At 50.1% G+C, this 11,536-nt stretch overlaps 2 protein-coding genes across 5 annotated transcripts; one reads left to right on the top strand and one right to left on the bottom strand.

Moving 5' to 3' along the window:
* Positions 1 to 3,436: 3,436 nt before the first annotated feature.
* Positions 3,437 to 6,790, bottom strand: LOC132478161 (asialoglycoprotein receptor 1). Of its 4 annotated transcripts, none has more exons than XM_060081070.1 (9): positions 6,596 to 6,790; positions 6,256 to 6,380; positions 5,056 to 5,217; positions 4,833 to 4,928; positions 4,690 to 4,761; positions 4,402 to 4,488; positions 4,153 to 4,304; positions 3,971 to 4,077; positions 3,437 to 3,832 (listed from the first exon to the last, which is right to left on the bottom strand). In XM_060081070.1, exons 2-9 carry the CDS (start codon positions 6,320 to 6,322, stop codon positions 3,670 to 3,672), a joined length of 906 nt encoding a protein of 301 aa, XP_059937053.1. In that variant the 5' UTR covers positions 6,323 to 6,380; positions 6,596 to 6,790; the 3' UTR covers positions 3,437 to 3,669. The 4 variants fall into 4 exon arrangements, with proteins under 4 accessions (XP_059937053.1, XP_059937052.1, XP_059937055.1 ...); XM_060081069.1 differs by having other exon boundaries at positions 6,256 to 6,339; XM_060081072.1 differs by having other exon boundaries at positions 5,056 to 5,172; positions 6,256 to 6,339.
* Positions 6,791 to 10,213: 3,423 nt separating this feature from the next.
* On the top strand, positions 10,214 to 11,087 carry LOC132479236 (cytochrome c oxidase assembly factor 8-like). Its single transcript, XM_060082793.1, has 3 exons — positions 10,214 to 10,264; positions 10,465 to 10,683; positions 10,810 to 11,087. The coding sequence occupies exons 1-3, from the start codon at positions 10,214 to 10,216 to the stop codon at positions 11,068 to 11,070; spliced, it is 531 nt and encodes a 176-aa protein (XP_059938776.1). The 3' UTR covers positions 11,071 to 11,087.
* Positions 11,088 to 11,536: the final 449 nt, after the last annotated feature.

Raw genomic sequence — 11,536 nt, 5'->3', positions numbered from 1 at the left:
GCCAAGGTCCTAAAAGATTTTATCATAAACAGGTGTGGAGCTTTTGCCAAATGCTTTTTCTGCATCATGTAATCTTTTCTTTTGTACTCCATTAATGTAGTCTTCTGTACTCCCTATGTCTATCTTATGAATAGATTTTTCTGTTGTTAAAGCATCTTTGAGTTCTTACTCAAGGCATAGATGTTACTTGAACATGTTATCTCTCTTAATACACCACTTAATTGGGCTAGTTAATATTTTATATAGGAATCTTACATTTTTTGGTCATTATAGCGAAAATACTCTATTTGAAATTTGTTAAAACTTGCCTTATGGGGGCTTCCCTGGTGGCGCAGTGGTTAAGAATCCGCCTGCCAATGCAGGGGACATGGGTTCGAGCCCTGGTCCAGGAAGATCCTACATGCCGCGGAGCAACTAAGCCTGTGTGCCACAACTACTGAGCCTGTGCTCTAGAGCCTGCGAGCCACAACTACTGAGCCTGCATGCCACAACTACTGAAGCCCACAAGCCTAGAGCCCGCACTCCGCAACAAGAGAAGCCACCGCAATGAGAAGCCCACGCACCGCGATGAAGAGTAGCCCCTGCTGACTGCAACTAGAGAAAGCCCATGTGCAGCAATGAAGACCCAACACAGCCAAAAATAAAAATAAATAAAATAAATTTATTTTTAAAAAACCTGCCTTATGGCCCAGTATTTGCTCAATTTTTTAAAAAATGTACCAGTATACTTGAAAAGAATGAGTATTCTGTAGCTGATGAGTGCACTATACTAAATGTGTCAATTGGATCATTATACTTCAACCTGGCATTCAAAACATCTGTATACTTAGTGATTTTTCGGTCTGCTTGATACATCAATTACCGACAGAGGTGCAGTACAATCTCCTACTATGAATATAGATTTGTCTATTCTTTTTGTACTTCCAGATTTTTTATTTCATGTATTTTGTGGCCACGTTATTCTGTGAACATATATTTAACACTGGTTTATCTTCCTGTTGAACTAAACCTTTTATCATTAGGAAGCGACACTCTTTATCTCGAATAATAATTTTTGTTATAAAGTGTACTTTATAAGAAAATTATTTGGGGACTTCCCTTGTGGTCCGGTGGTTAAGACTCCACACTCCCAATGCAGGGGTCCTGGGTTCACCCTGGTCAAGGAACTAGATCCCACATGCATGCCACAACTAAGACCTGGCACAACCAAATTAATTAATTTTTAAAAATAAGATAATTATTTGGTTAGAATTTTCCTAATATATCTTTTTCATACTTTCACTTTCAACCTCTCTCTTTAGATGTGTCTCTTGGGCATGTGGTTGGACTTTACCTTTTATTCTGTCTGTAAGTTCATGTCTTTTAAAAACATAATTTAGGGAATTCCCTGGTAGTCCAGTGGTTAGGACTTGGTGTTTTCACTGTAGTGACCCGAGGTTCAATCCCTGGTCAGGGAACTAAGATTCCCGCAAGCCACATGGTGCAGCCAAAATAAATAAATAAAGAGATAGATAGATAGATGACAGATTATTTAGTCTTTTGTATTTAATATAATCATCAACATATTTGGATTCATAACTCTTTGATTTTTCTTATCTACCTGTTCTGTTTTTCTCTCCTTTCCTGCCACCCCTTAGATTGTTTTTTCTTCATTTTTCCCCTTTATAAATTTGGAAGTTAAAAGCTCTGTTTCTAAGGGATTAACCTAAAAATTACAACAATGGTAGGAGAAACTGCACTCTGTTGTTTCAAATCAGACAGTGTTACATAATTATATCCTCTATATCTGTTCTTCTGTAATCTTTTTCCTTTCTAAAATCATGTACCTGTATTTCCTTTATTCTCCTTCATATTTGTTTGTTATTTACCTTTTCCAAGAATCAGATTTTGTTTTTACTGATGATATCTACATTTTTATTTTCTAGTGCATTAAGTTTTGCTTTTTTCAAGTGTCTTAAGTTAAAAATAAGCTTATTTCCATTCAGCCTTTCCTATTTTTTTTAATAAATGTGCTTAAGGCTATATACTTTTCCTCTGGGGAATTGCTTTATACCATCCCACAATCTCAGTATGTAGTGTTCTCCTTGTTCACTTCTAAACCACTTGACTGTTTCATTTCTATTTTTTTTTAAACTCAAGTTATCTGGAAAGATGGTGAGTCACGTATATGTTGATAGATCTTTTTTGGCTATACTTTTGTGTTTATTTCTAACTTTATTTTATTGTGGTCAGAGCATTGCTCCTTTTTAGAATTAGTGGAGGTCTTAACTGTGGGTTAATTTGTCCATTTTGGTTGATAAACCCATAAGTGTCCATAAAGTCTTCATCTATTTGTCCTGTTAACTCCCATCTGGGTTGTGGATTCTATTTGCTGTGGTTTTCTCTTCCATGGTATTGGTTTTCCTCCCATGTTGGTGATTCTGGACTGTGGGTTCACCTTTGCATTTGTTGTATTTGTTACCTAACTGTGGATGCTGCTTCTGTTCACACTGGGATGGTTCTGTTCCTGGGGGCATTGCTGGAGGTAGGATGATCCCAGTGAAACCAAGCAGGACCCTGCGGGGGACCTCCCAGGTACAAAAGCCCCTCCATGTCCCCTGTCTCTTGTTTGTTAAAAAAAAAAAAAAAATGCTGTACTCTCCCAAGCCTCCCGAGTCACAAAAAAAAAAAGCTTAAGAAGTTAATGATTAGGACAATAGAGTCACAGAATCTTTAGTTCCTCCCTGAAGGACACAGACAACAGTGTCTGAGGCACACTCCTGAGTTGTTTTGCAGATACTAAAACCACCACCAAATGGAAAAAGTTAACTGCACAATGACCAGACTGTAGTCATGACATAAGCTGCTCCATCTTGTACAATTCAAGAACTGGTCTCAAGGAAATGGGAACAAACCGACCCTGGAACTGAAGATTAACTATACTTGAAACAATCAAGATGATGCTGATCAGACCTCCGCATGACCAATTTCAAGGTGATTATCAGAGCTAACTGTGCTGTTCTGCATGTAGCCCCCTGCCCTGCCTATGTACCCATGAAACTCCCCTTTAAAAGCTCGTGTGCCCTGATCAGCAAGGGGAAGTTGGTTCTTTGACACATGAATCCACCTTCTCCCCAGGACTTCCAGCTTCCTCAGTAAAGCTATATTTCCTTTTACCCAGCACTTGTCTCTCAGTATTGGATTCTTGAGAGACAAGCAGCTGAAACTGAGTTCAGTAACACCAGTAACAATGCTGCTTTACAGCTGAGACTCAGGGAGCAGAATAACTTGCCCCAACTCACATACCTGTAAATAACAAATCCAGGCCACCTGGCCCAAAGCCCAGACAGTTCTCAGGATGACCCGCTGCCTGCCCAAGGCTATCTAGTGCCAACCAGCCCAATCCCAATTCCTAATCCCGAACAACAAGACAACTCAGAATATTTCATACATTTCTCTTCTTTTTACTCTAAAAAAAAAAGTTGACAATAATAACCTGCAAACCACAGAAAGTGGCATGGGTTTCAATCTCTTCGCCCCTCCAAACATCAGTCTACATTCCTCAGACACCACCCTTCCCTCCAAATCTTAGATGAAAATCCAGAAGCCCCCAGATAGGAAGGTCCCCAAACCAGGAGCCCTATGGCAGGTAAAGGCATTGAGGAAATAAATTAGGGGGAGAGGAGGCTGCTAGTTTTCGCTGTCCCTGTCCCGCTGTGTCTCGCAGACCCACCGGTAGGGCCTCTGACAGACGTCATCGTTCCAGCGGCCGTCGTCCGTGAAGTGGGCACAGTCCTCACCTCCTCCGAGCCCGTGCCCATACCAGTCGTCCGGCTGCTCTGGTCTCCAGTTCCTAAAGAGACCAGATGGATGCAGGCCCGAGGGGCCCAGACTCTCAGCCAAGCCGAGCAGCCCCTGGCACCCTGGGACCCGCCAGGCGGGGACGGTGGGTTGCAGGCGAAAGGCAGGGCTGTGGGGCACACACACTCACTTGAAGCCCGACTCATAGTCTGTCCCGTCCACCCATTTCCAGGGCCCGTTTTGGTCAGTGAGGCCCATCCAGGTGTTCACAGGGCCCATGTGGTGCTGGATAAATTTCTGGGGAGAGAGGAGGGGCTGGTGATCTCTACATAGACCTGCCAGCCTCCCAGCCGAGCCCTGCCTGGCCCTCACCTGCTCCTCCCAGGAGCCCACCACCACCAGGTGGGCATCCTCCAGCTGGCAGTACTTCTCAGCCTCGGGCCAGGGCTTTCCCGAGTGAGAGAACCAATAGCAGTTGCCTTCATAGTCCACCCAGTTCACGGGGCAGCAGGTCCTTTCAGAGCCTGGGGAAGGGGTGGGGGCAGGGGCAGGCAGAGGGAGGGTGAGGGGCTGAGGGGAACTGGGCAGGAAACCGGGGCTGGGCAGCACCCACCCCCTCACCGTTGCCCTGGAGGACGGCCATCTGACAGCTCAGGCTTCGCAGGTCAGACACAAACTGCTTCACGTGGAGCAGCAAGCTGGAGTGATCTGGGGAGACAGAGTGGGAGGGGAATGAGTGGCAGCGGGCAAGGAAGTCAGGATGAAGACTGGGGCTGGGAAGGCTCTGTCGTCTGCGTGCTGGGGCGTGAAGATGGATCATAGATGCTCCTGCCGTAAGGCCCCTTGGTTTGGCCTGAGAGACCCCTGTATCCTGCATGCGGAAGCGCACGCACACGCTCCCTCGCTGACCTTCACTCAGGTCCTGCTGCTGTTTCTCCAGTTGGGACTCCAGGGATTTCATCTTTCTGCCCACATTTCCTCCTAGAGGAGAGACTTGCTCAGTGTCCCAATGTCCCTACGTTCCCAGCCCCCCCAGCCCCAGCCCTCCTCACCCTGGACGCTCAGGGCCTTGACCTTGGCCTCCGTGCTCACGGTGAGGTTGCTGAACGTTTCTCTCAGGGCCCGCAGCTCCTCCTGCAGCTTGGAGTCTGGGCAGAAGAGGGTGTGGATAGGACAAAATTAGGAGGTTGTGTCCACCATCACAGCAGCCAGCACGTCCCCTACCCACCCACCCTCAACATTGCTCCCTCCCCAGCCCACCCCCGGGGAACGCACTCTGGGATCCGATCACACAGACAACCACCAACAGCAGGAGGCTAAGGCCGATGGAGATCAGGATGAGGCTGGGTCCGGAGCAGAGACGCCGAAAGAGTGAGTGGGGAGGAGGCGGCCCTGCAAGAGGAGAGGGCCTCAGGAGCCTGGGGCAGCTCCGGGGTCCTAGAAGGAGAGCAGTCTGAGCCTCCTCTAGCAGACTAGGAGGAACGTTATAGATGAAGAAATTTGGGCGGTGGGCGGCCCGGAGAAGCCAGAGGCAACGGCAGGTGGGGAGGGGCGCGAAGCTTTAACCCGCCGGAGCCCTACCCAGGCCCTGGGCCTTTGCTGACACCTGCTGGCCTGGCTGAGTCACTGCAGCCTCAGAACTCAGAGCCTGGAGGATGGACGGAGTTTGCGAGCTGCAGGAGATTGGGGGCGGGGTGGGGGGCCGCTTTGCAGGTGGAGCAAGAGAAGTGGATTTCTTGGTCACCCCTCGAATCCCACTCCTCTTTGGCTGCGCGCAGGGAAAGAGGCGGAGTAGCCAGACTTCAGGTCCCTCAAGTTGCTCCCACCCGGGAGCCCTGTCCCAGTGAGCTGGAATATGGGGGCTTCCCCTCCATTTTTGCCGGCAGTCCCTTCCCCCATCGAAGGTCGCTGCCCACTCCCATCCACCAAGAACTTCATCCTGGCTCAGCCGAAGCAACATCCCTGCTCGCAGGAGAAAGAAAGGGGGCTTGCTTTTTGATGTAAGAGAGCCTCATCCTCCCCCAATCAGAGATCCCTCAGAGCCGTCCCAGAAATCTTCCCCTTGACCAAACTGATCCCTGACACCCATGCACTCACACACACTCACACGCTCACACACACTCACACAGTTGGCCAAGGCTCACAGGGTGTTGAAAGAGGAAAGAAGAAGGAGGCCTAACTTCTTCCAGTTAGTCCCATGGCCCTGGGCGCCCCCCTCCCCAGGGTCCTGAGAAGTCGGTGACAAGGTGAGGGACAGGAGGGTCATGAAGAAGCCTGGGGACAGCCGTCACCTGGAAAGGAAATCCAGCCCTACACCCTGCACCTCCCCTAAGAGGGGCGGCTCAGACGCTGTGTCCCTGTGAGTGGGGCAGACCCAGGGAGAGTCGGGGTTACAGAAAGAAGCAGGAGCTGAGTGGAGACAGCGAGAGCCACCTAATGCTCGCCTTTCAGAAATGGGGGGAGGCGTCCCCTCACTTTTTCTGTGCTGATGGTCATTCTCCTCGTTGTCCAGATGCTGAAGATCTTGATAATCCTTTGTCATGGTAGGGCTGGCTGGACCTGGGACCAGGTCAATGCTGGGGTTAGGGCTGAGGCTACGGCTGAACAGAGTTGGGGTGTGTGGTCCAGTCCCTTTCTAGGTGATCAGCAGGAGACCTTTCTTCTTGCTCCCATTCCCTCCCAGGCCTGACATCCAAAATCTATCTTCTACAGTTTTCCCACTCCATCCTCAGCCCTCCTGACATGGGTCCCCTCCATCCCCTCCCCCACCCCACCCCCCAGTTAGTCCCCCCCACAGCCGTTCTTCCCCTTTTACTTGCTGAAGGTCTCAAGGTTGACTCCTGGGTCCCTCGATGCTGCACAGATCCCAGGCTAAGAAATGGGCTGAAGCCTGGAGGATTAGGGTGCGCAGACAGCCCTGGATGGTGGGAGAGGAGGGGGCAGGGTCCATATGAGGGCCCTGAGCCCTGTGCCGTCTGCCTGTCTGTGCGTCTGCGTGTCTGTGTGTCCAAACACATCAAACCTGGCATCTCCAGTGCCCGGGACTTTGGACGTAAACAGAGGTAGAACTGGATTTGGAACTCTGGGGGTGTGGGGCTGGGAGTGGGGGATGGGTTGCCTCTTCTTTTCTTCCCAGGGGTGGGGAGTCTCCCCGGTCTGTCCCCATTCCTTGTATGCAGTCACCTCACTCATGGCACCGTTTGGGAGGGGGCCAGGCCAGGAGGGGCCAGGGTGCAGTTTGCCTTTTCCCCTCTGCCCCTCCCCCCTTTCACTTCCTGCCTCTGAATTTCCCAGAATTGGTGGTGTCTCCAAATATCCCTGACCGGGATCAGAGGGGCCGATCTCTGCTCTTGCCCAATCCAGGCCTGTGACCCTGGCATCTGAGCCTGGGCCCGGCGTCACTGGGGCTCAGCCGCCAGACTCCCCAGCCTGGGGTTGAATGGCTTTGCTCTCGGTGGGCGGGGAGGGGGAGTAAAGTCCTCCCAGCTGCGTAGGGGGCGGTGCAGGGAAAGGCAGGAGGACACGCTTTTCCCACTCAGCCGGGATTGGTGCCAACAAACCTCCAGTGATTCCTGTGTGCTTTTCCTTCATTACCTCCTCTCATTAGCCCCCCGAGCACATCCCTATTCGATTCGCAGATGAGGAAACCGAGACCCTGAATGGTAAGAGCTTACCCAGGGTCACACTGCAAGGAACAGCAGAGGGAGGGCTGGGATGTGGGCAGCCGGACTCCAGGACCTGTGTGCTACCCCCAGAACCAGGGTCCCGTCCTGTCACCATAGCTGGGCCCCGGGGTCCCAGAAATGCTAAAAGTGGTCCCTCGGGCTTCCCTGGTGGTGCAGTGGTTGAGAGTCCGCCTGCCGATGCAGGGGACACGGGTTCATGCCCCTGTCTGGGAGGATCCCACATGTCCCGGAGCGGCTGGGCCCGTGTGCCATGGCCGCTGGGCCTGCGCGTCCGGAGCCTGTGCTCCGCAACGGGAGAGGCCACAACGGTAATAGGCCCGTGTACCACAAAAAAAAAAAAAAAAAAAAAAAAAAGTGGTTCCTCACAGCCCCAGGGAGAGTTCAGGGAGTGTTGTGTTCAGAGGAGTGTCTGGATTGGAATTATGCTAAACTAGAAATTGGGCAATGTTAAAGACGTTAATAAGTCTCGCTTTAGGACCAAATGTGAAGTCACGGGAATCCTAGGTTACAGTTATTTCAGTGAGAAAACTAGACCTGAGTTAGGAGAGTTTACATTACATGAGATATTCAGGAACATGTCCCTTGTATAAAATAAGAAGCCCTGGCTGCATCTCCTTTGTCTGTGTCTTGAAAAGCCCCACGTTGTTTGCATGCACTGGGACTGTGGCCAGTAATTTTGGTGACTGTTGGGCTGTTAATTTGGCTTTCTCTGATATTATCGCTTACGATCTGGTTTATTCAGGCAAACAAACCTACGATGTTTCAGTCAGAATAATGGTCACCCTTACAGGAGTGGTGATTGGAAGGGAGCTTCTGGGTGATGGAAATGTTCTACTTCTTGAACTGGATGCCAGTTGCAAGGTTGTGTTCAGTTTGTAAAACTGCTGAAAGCTGTACACTTAAGATCTGTGCATTCTTCTGTTTGCATCTTATACAGGAATAAGATGTTCCTGCAAGCTGGTTCTACCCTATAACCATATTCCCAAACCCATTGCTTAGGGAGCAGTACTTGGACCAGTGCCGAAAAATACGCCAAAGCCAACAGGTTTAGGGTGAGAGTCAGAGGTGATAAAACACTGTGAAGAAAGCCAGACAAAACAACACGATACACCCGGTGGCTGACTTACAAGCCACCTGTACAATACCAGAGATAATCCTGAGAAACTAAAAAGTAGCTAAAAACAAAACAACAACACATGGCGGTACATATATGCACCCTGAGAACTCTTTACATTTATCCCTTTAAGAATATATACCTTGGGGGGCTTCCCTGGTGGCGCTGTGGTTGAGAGTCCACCTGCCGATGCAGGGGACACGGGTTTGTGCCCCGGTCTGGGAGGATCCCACATGCTGTGGAGCGGCTGGGCCCGTGAGCCATGGCCGCTGGGCCTGCGCGTCCGGAGCCTGTGCTCCACAACGGGAGAGGCCAGAATATATACCTTGGGATTTCCCTGGCGGTCCAGTGGTTAGGACTCTGCACTTCCACAGCAGGGGTCCTGGGTTCGATCTCTGGTCAGGGAACCCACAAGCTGTGCAGCGAGGCCAAAAACCAAAAAAGAATGTATACCTTGGGGCCTCCCTGGTGGCGCAGTGGTTAAGAGTCCGCCTGCCGATGCAGGGGATACGGGTTCGTGCCCCGGTCTGGGAGGATCCCATATGCCGCGGAGCGGCTGGGCCCGTGAGCCATGGCCGCTGGGCCTGCGTGTCCAGAGCCTGTGCTCCGCAACGGGAGAGGCCATAACAGTGAGAGGCCCGCATACCGCAAAAAGAAAAAAAAAAAAAAGAATGTATACCTTGAATTATGCAGGGTCTTCAGGGACATAGCCTCGTGTATTCATTTTCTATTGCAGAGTAACAATGCACCCCAAACTTAGTGGCTTGAAATGACACCCATTTATTAGCTCATAGCTCCGTAGGGCAGAAGTCCAAGCTAGCTTCTCTGCTCAGGGTCTGACAAAGCTGAGATTAAGGTGCTGGCAGGACTGTATTCATTTTTGGAGGCAAAGGAGAAGAATCTGCTCCCAAGCTCCTTCAGGTTGCTGACAGAATCCAGTTCCTTGCAGCCATAGGACTGAGGTCCCCATCTCCTTGCTGGCTGTCATCTGGGAGCCACCCTCTGTTCCTCGAGGCCACCTGCCTTCCTCATCGCATGGCCCCTCCATCTGCAAAGTCAGCAACAGTGCCTGGAATCTTCCTCAAGATGCAGATCTCTCTGACTCCCCCTGTGCTTTCAAAGGGGCTCCTGGGATTAGATTAGGCCCACCTGGAGAATCTTCCTGTCCTAAGGTCAGCTGTGTACATGACATACACAACAACTTAAGAACAGGAGTCAGAGGTGATAAGACACTATGAAGAAAGCTAGACAAACAACACGATACACGGGGTGCTGATTTACAAGCCAGCCCCCTGTACAATGTGTACGGCCATAGGTAAGGATCACTCCCTATAACATAACAATTGTGAGAGAGATATCTCAGCATGTCCTCAGGTGCTGGGGGGGACAGTATGGAATCTTGGGGGCCACTTTTAGAACTCTGCCTCTTCATGCAAAGCGACGCTGTCCCCTCTGAGTACACTTCACCTTGGGATATAGAGCACGTGCAGAGAGCAATTCAGAGAGGCCGGGCTCCAAACCTGGGAATCCCACCACCAGGCTCCCTAGGGGAGGTCTGTGACGCTGGCCTGAAAGAACAGGAAGGATTTTTATCAGCTGTAATAAGCAAGTGACCCTGGAAAGAGTGGGAGAAATGTCCAGAGTTGTAGCTTGGGCCACCCTGAGGAGGGCCTTCAAACTCAGGGTGAGGCATCTTGAATGTCATTCAGAAGCACAGAGGTATCCAAACTGGGGGGACATGTGCCCCAGGGGGATCACAAGATCATCCATTAAGAAGGTGGCAAGAGGCAGACTCGAGGGCTCACGCCAAGGAGTGCTTCCCAGAACTTCTGCTGCCAGTGTCCTTGTCCCCACGGTGAGCCACGGCCATCTCCCCCTCTGCAGGAAACCCTCCAACACTTGCAGGTCTCAAGATTCTGCCCTCCAAGAAAATCTTGCCATGATTGGATAGGACCCCCAGATAAATATTCAAACCTTCAACCTGTTCACTTTTACATCCCTGAAAATGAATCACCATTGGAACAGAAGCTAAGAGAATTAAGACAAGAAACACAAGAACGGAACCAACAGTTCTGGGCAAACCAGAATTTGACTTTTCTAAAGGCTTTGAGATGGGCCACTTCTCAGGAAATCCACATCCAGACTTCTCCAGAGCACTGAGAGCTGTGTCCTAGCCAAGGAAAAACAAAAAGACGAAGAAAGGGAGTTCTGATAGCTGTCTTCTTTTAGGAAAAAGAAGAATTTATTGACTCAAGACTAAAAGCCAAAGGCCTGGAACTGAGAGCTACATCAGGTCAAAAAGCAACACTGAATGCAGAAGAAATGGCTGACTTTTACAAGGAATTTTTAAGTAAAAATTTTCGGAAGCACATGTATTGTACCAGGGACTGGTACAAGCGCAATTTTGCCATCACCTTCTTCATGGGAAAAGTGGCCCTGGAGAGGATTTGGAACAAGCTTAGACTGAAACAAAAGAAGACCAGCAATTAGGAGCCCACCCTGACCCGCCCACCCTGGACCACCCACCGGCGTCTGAGTTTCCACGAGAAGCAGCTGCTTATAGGAGCTCATTTTACGAGGGCTCTAAAACCTGTGAGTGCAGGGCAGGCTGGGAGGACGCGGGTCCCGGTGCGCTGTGGCCCATGTGGCTCCATCCTGACTGTGGATTCCAAGCTGGCTCTTGGTCACGGAAGTGACGTTAAATAAAACCCAAGCACTGTGGGGGGGGGGAAGAGGGTGTGGAAAGAAAACATTAGAACTTTATTTAGGGAATCCCCTGGTGGTCCAGTGGTTAGGACTCTGGGCTTTCACTGCTGAGGGCCCGGGTTCAATTCCTGGTGGGGAGCTAAAGTCCCTCAAGCTGTGTGGCATGGCAAAACAAAAACAAAACCAAAAAAAACACAAAACAAAGCACTTTATATATATTTTTATCCCTTTTCTTTAGATTTCTACTTGG

Source organism: Mesoplodon densirostris, chromosome 18 (genome assembly GCF_025265405.1).
Source record: "Mesoplodon densirostris isolate mMesDen1 chromosome 18, mMesDen1 primary haplotype, whole genome shotgun sequence".
NCBI classification, from domain to species: Eukaryota; Metazoa; Chordata; class Mammalia; order Artiodactyla; family Ziphiidae; genus Mesoplodon; species Mesoplodon densirostris.
The sequence above is the reverse complement of the archived record's forward strand: the minus strand, read 5'-3'. Positions and strand labels throughout refer to the sequence as shown.

What these genes read in the sequence shown, in the direction of transcription:
- LOC132479236 (XM_060082793.1), top strand. Translation starts at nt 10,214, where the DNA reads ATGTCCAGAGTTGTAGCTTGGGCCACCCTGAGGAGGGCCTTCAAACTC. An exon ending in GGAGGGCCTTCAAACTCAGG is followed by an intron (nt 10,265 to 10,464) that starts GTGAGGCATCTT and finishes CCCCCTCTGCAG; the next exon opens with GAAACCCTCCAACACTTGCA. An exon ending in AGAATTTGACTTTTCTAAAG is followed by an intron (nt 10,684 to 10,809) that starts GCTTTGAGATGG and finishes GTCTTCTTTTAG; the next exon opens with GAAAAAGAAGAATTTATTGA.
- LOC132478161 (XM_060081070.1), bottom strand. Translation starts at nt 6,322, where the DNA reads ATGACAAAGGATTATCAAGATCTTCAGCATCTGGACAACGAGGAGAAT. An exon ending in CTGTGTGATCGGATCCCAGA is followed by an intron (nt 4,929 to 5,055) that starts GTGCGTTCCCCG and finishes TCTTCTGCCCAG; the next exon opens with ACTCCAAGCTGCAGGAGGAG. An exon ending in GACTATGAGTCGGGCTTCAA is followed by an intron (nt 3,833 to 3,970) that starts GTGAGTGTGTGT and finishes TGGTCTCTTTAG; the next exon opens with GAACTGGAGACCAGAGCAGC.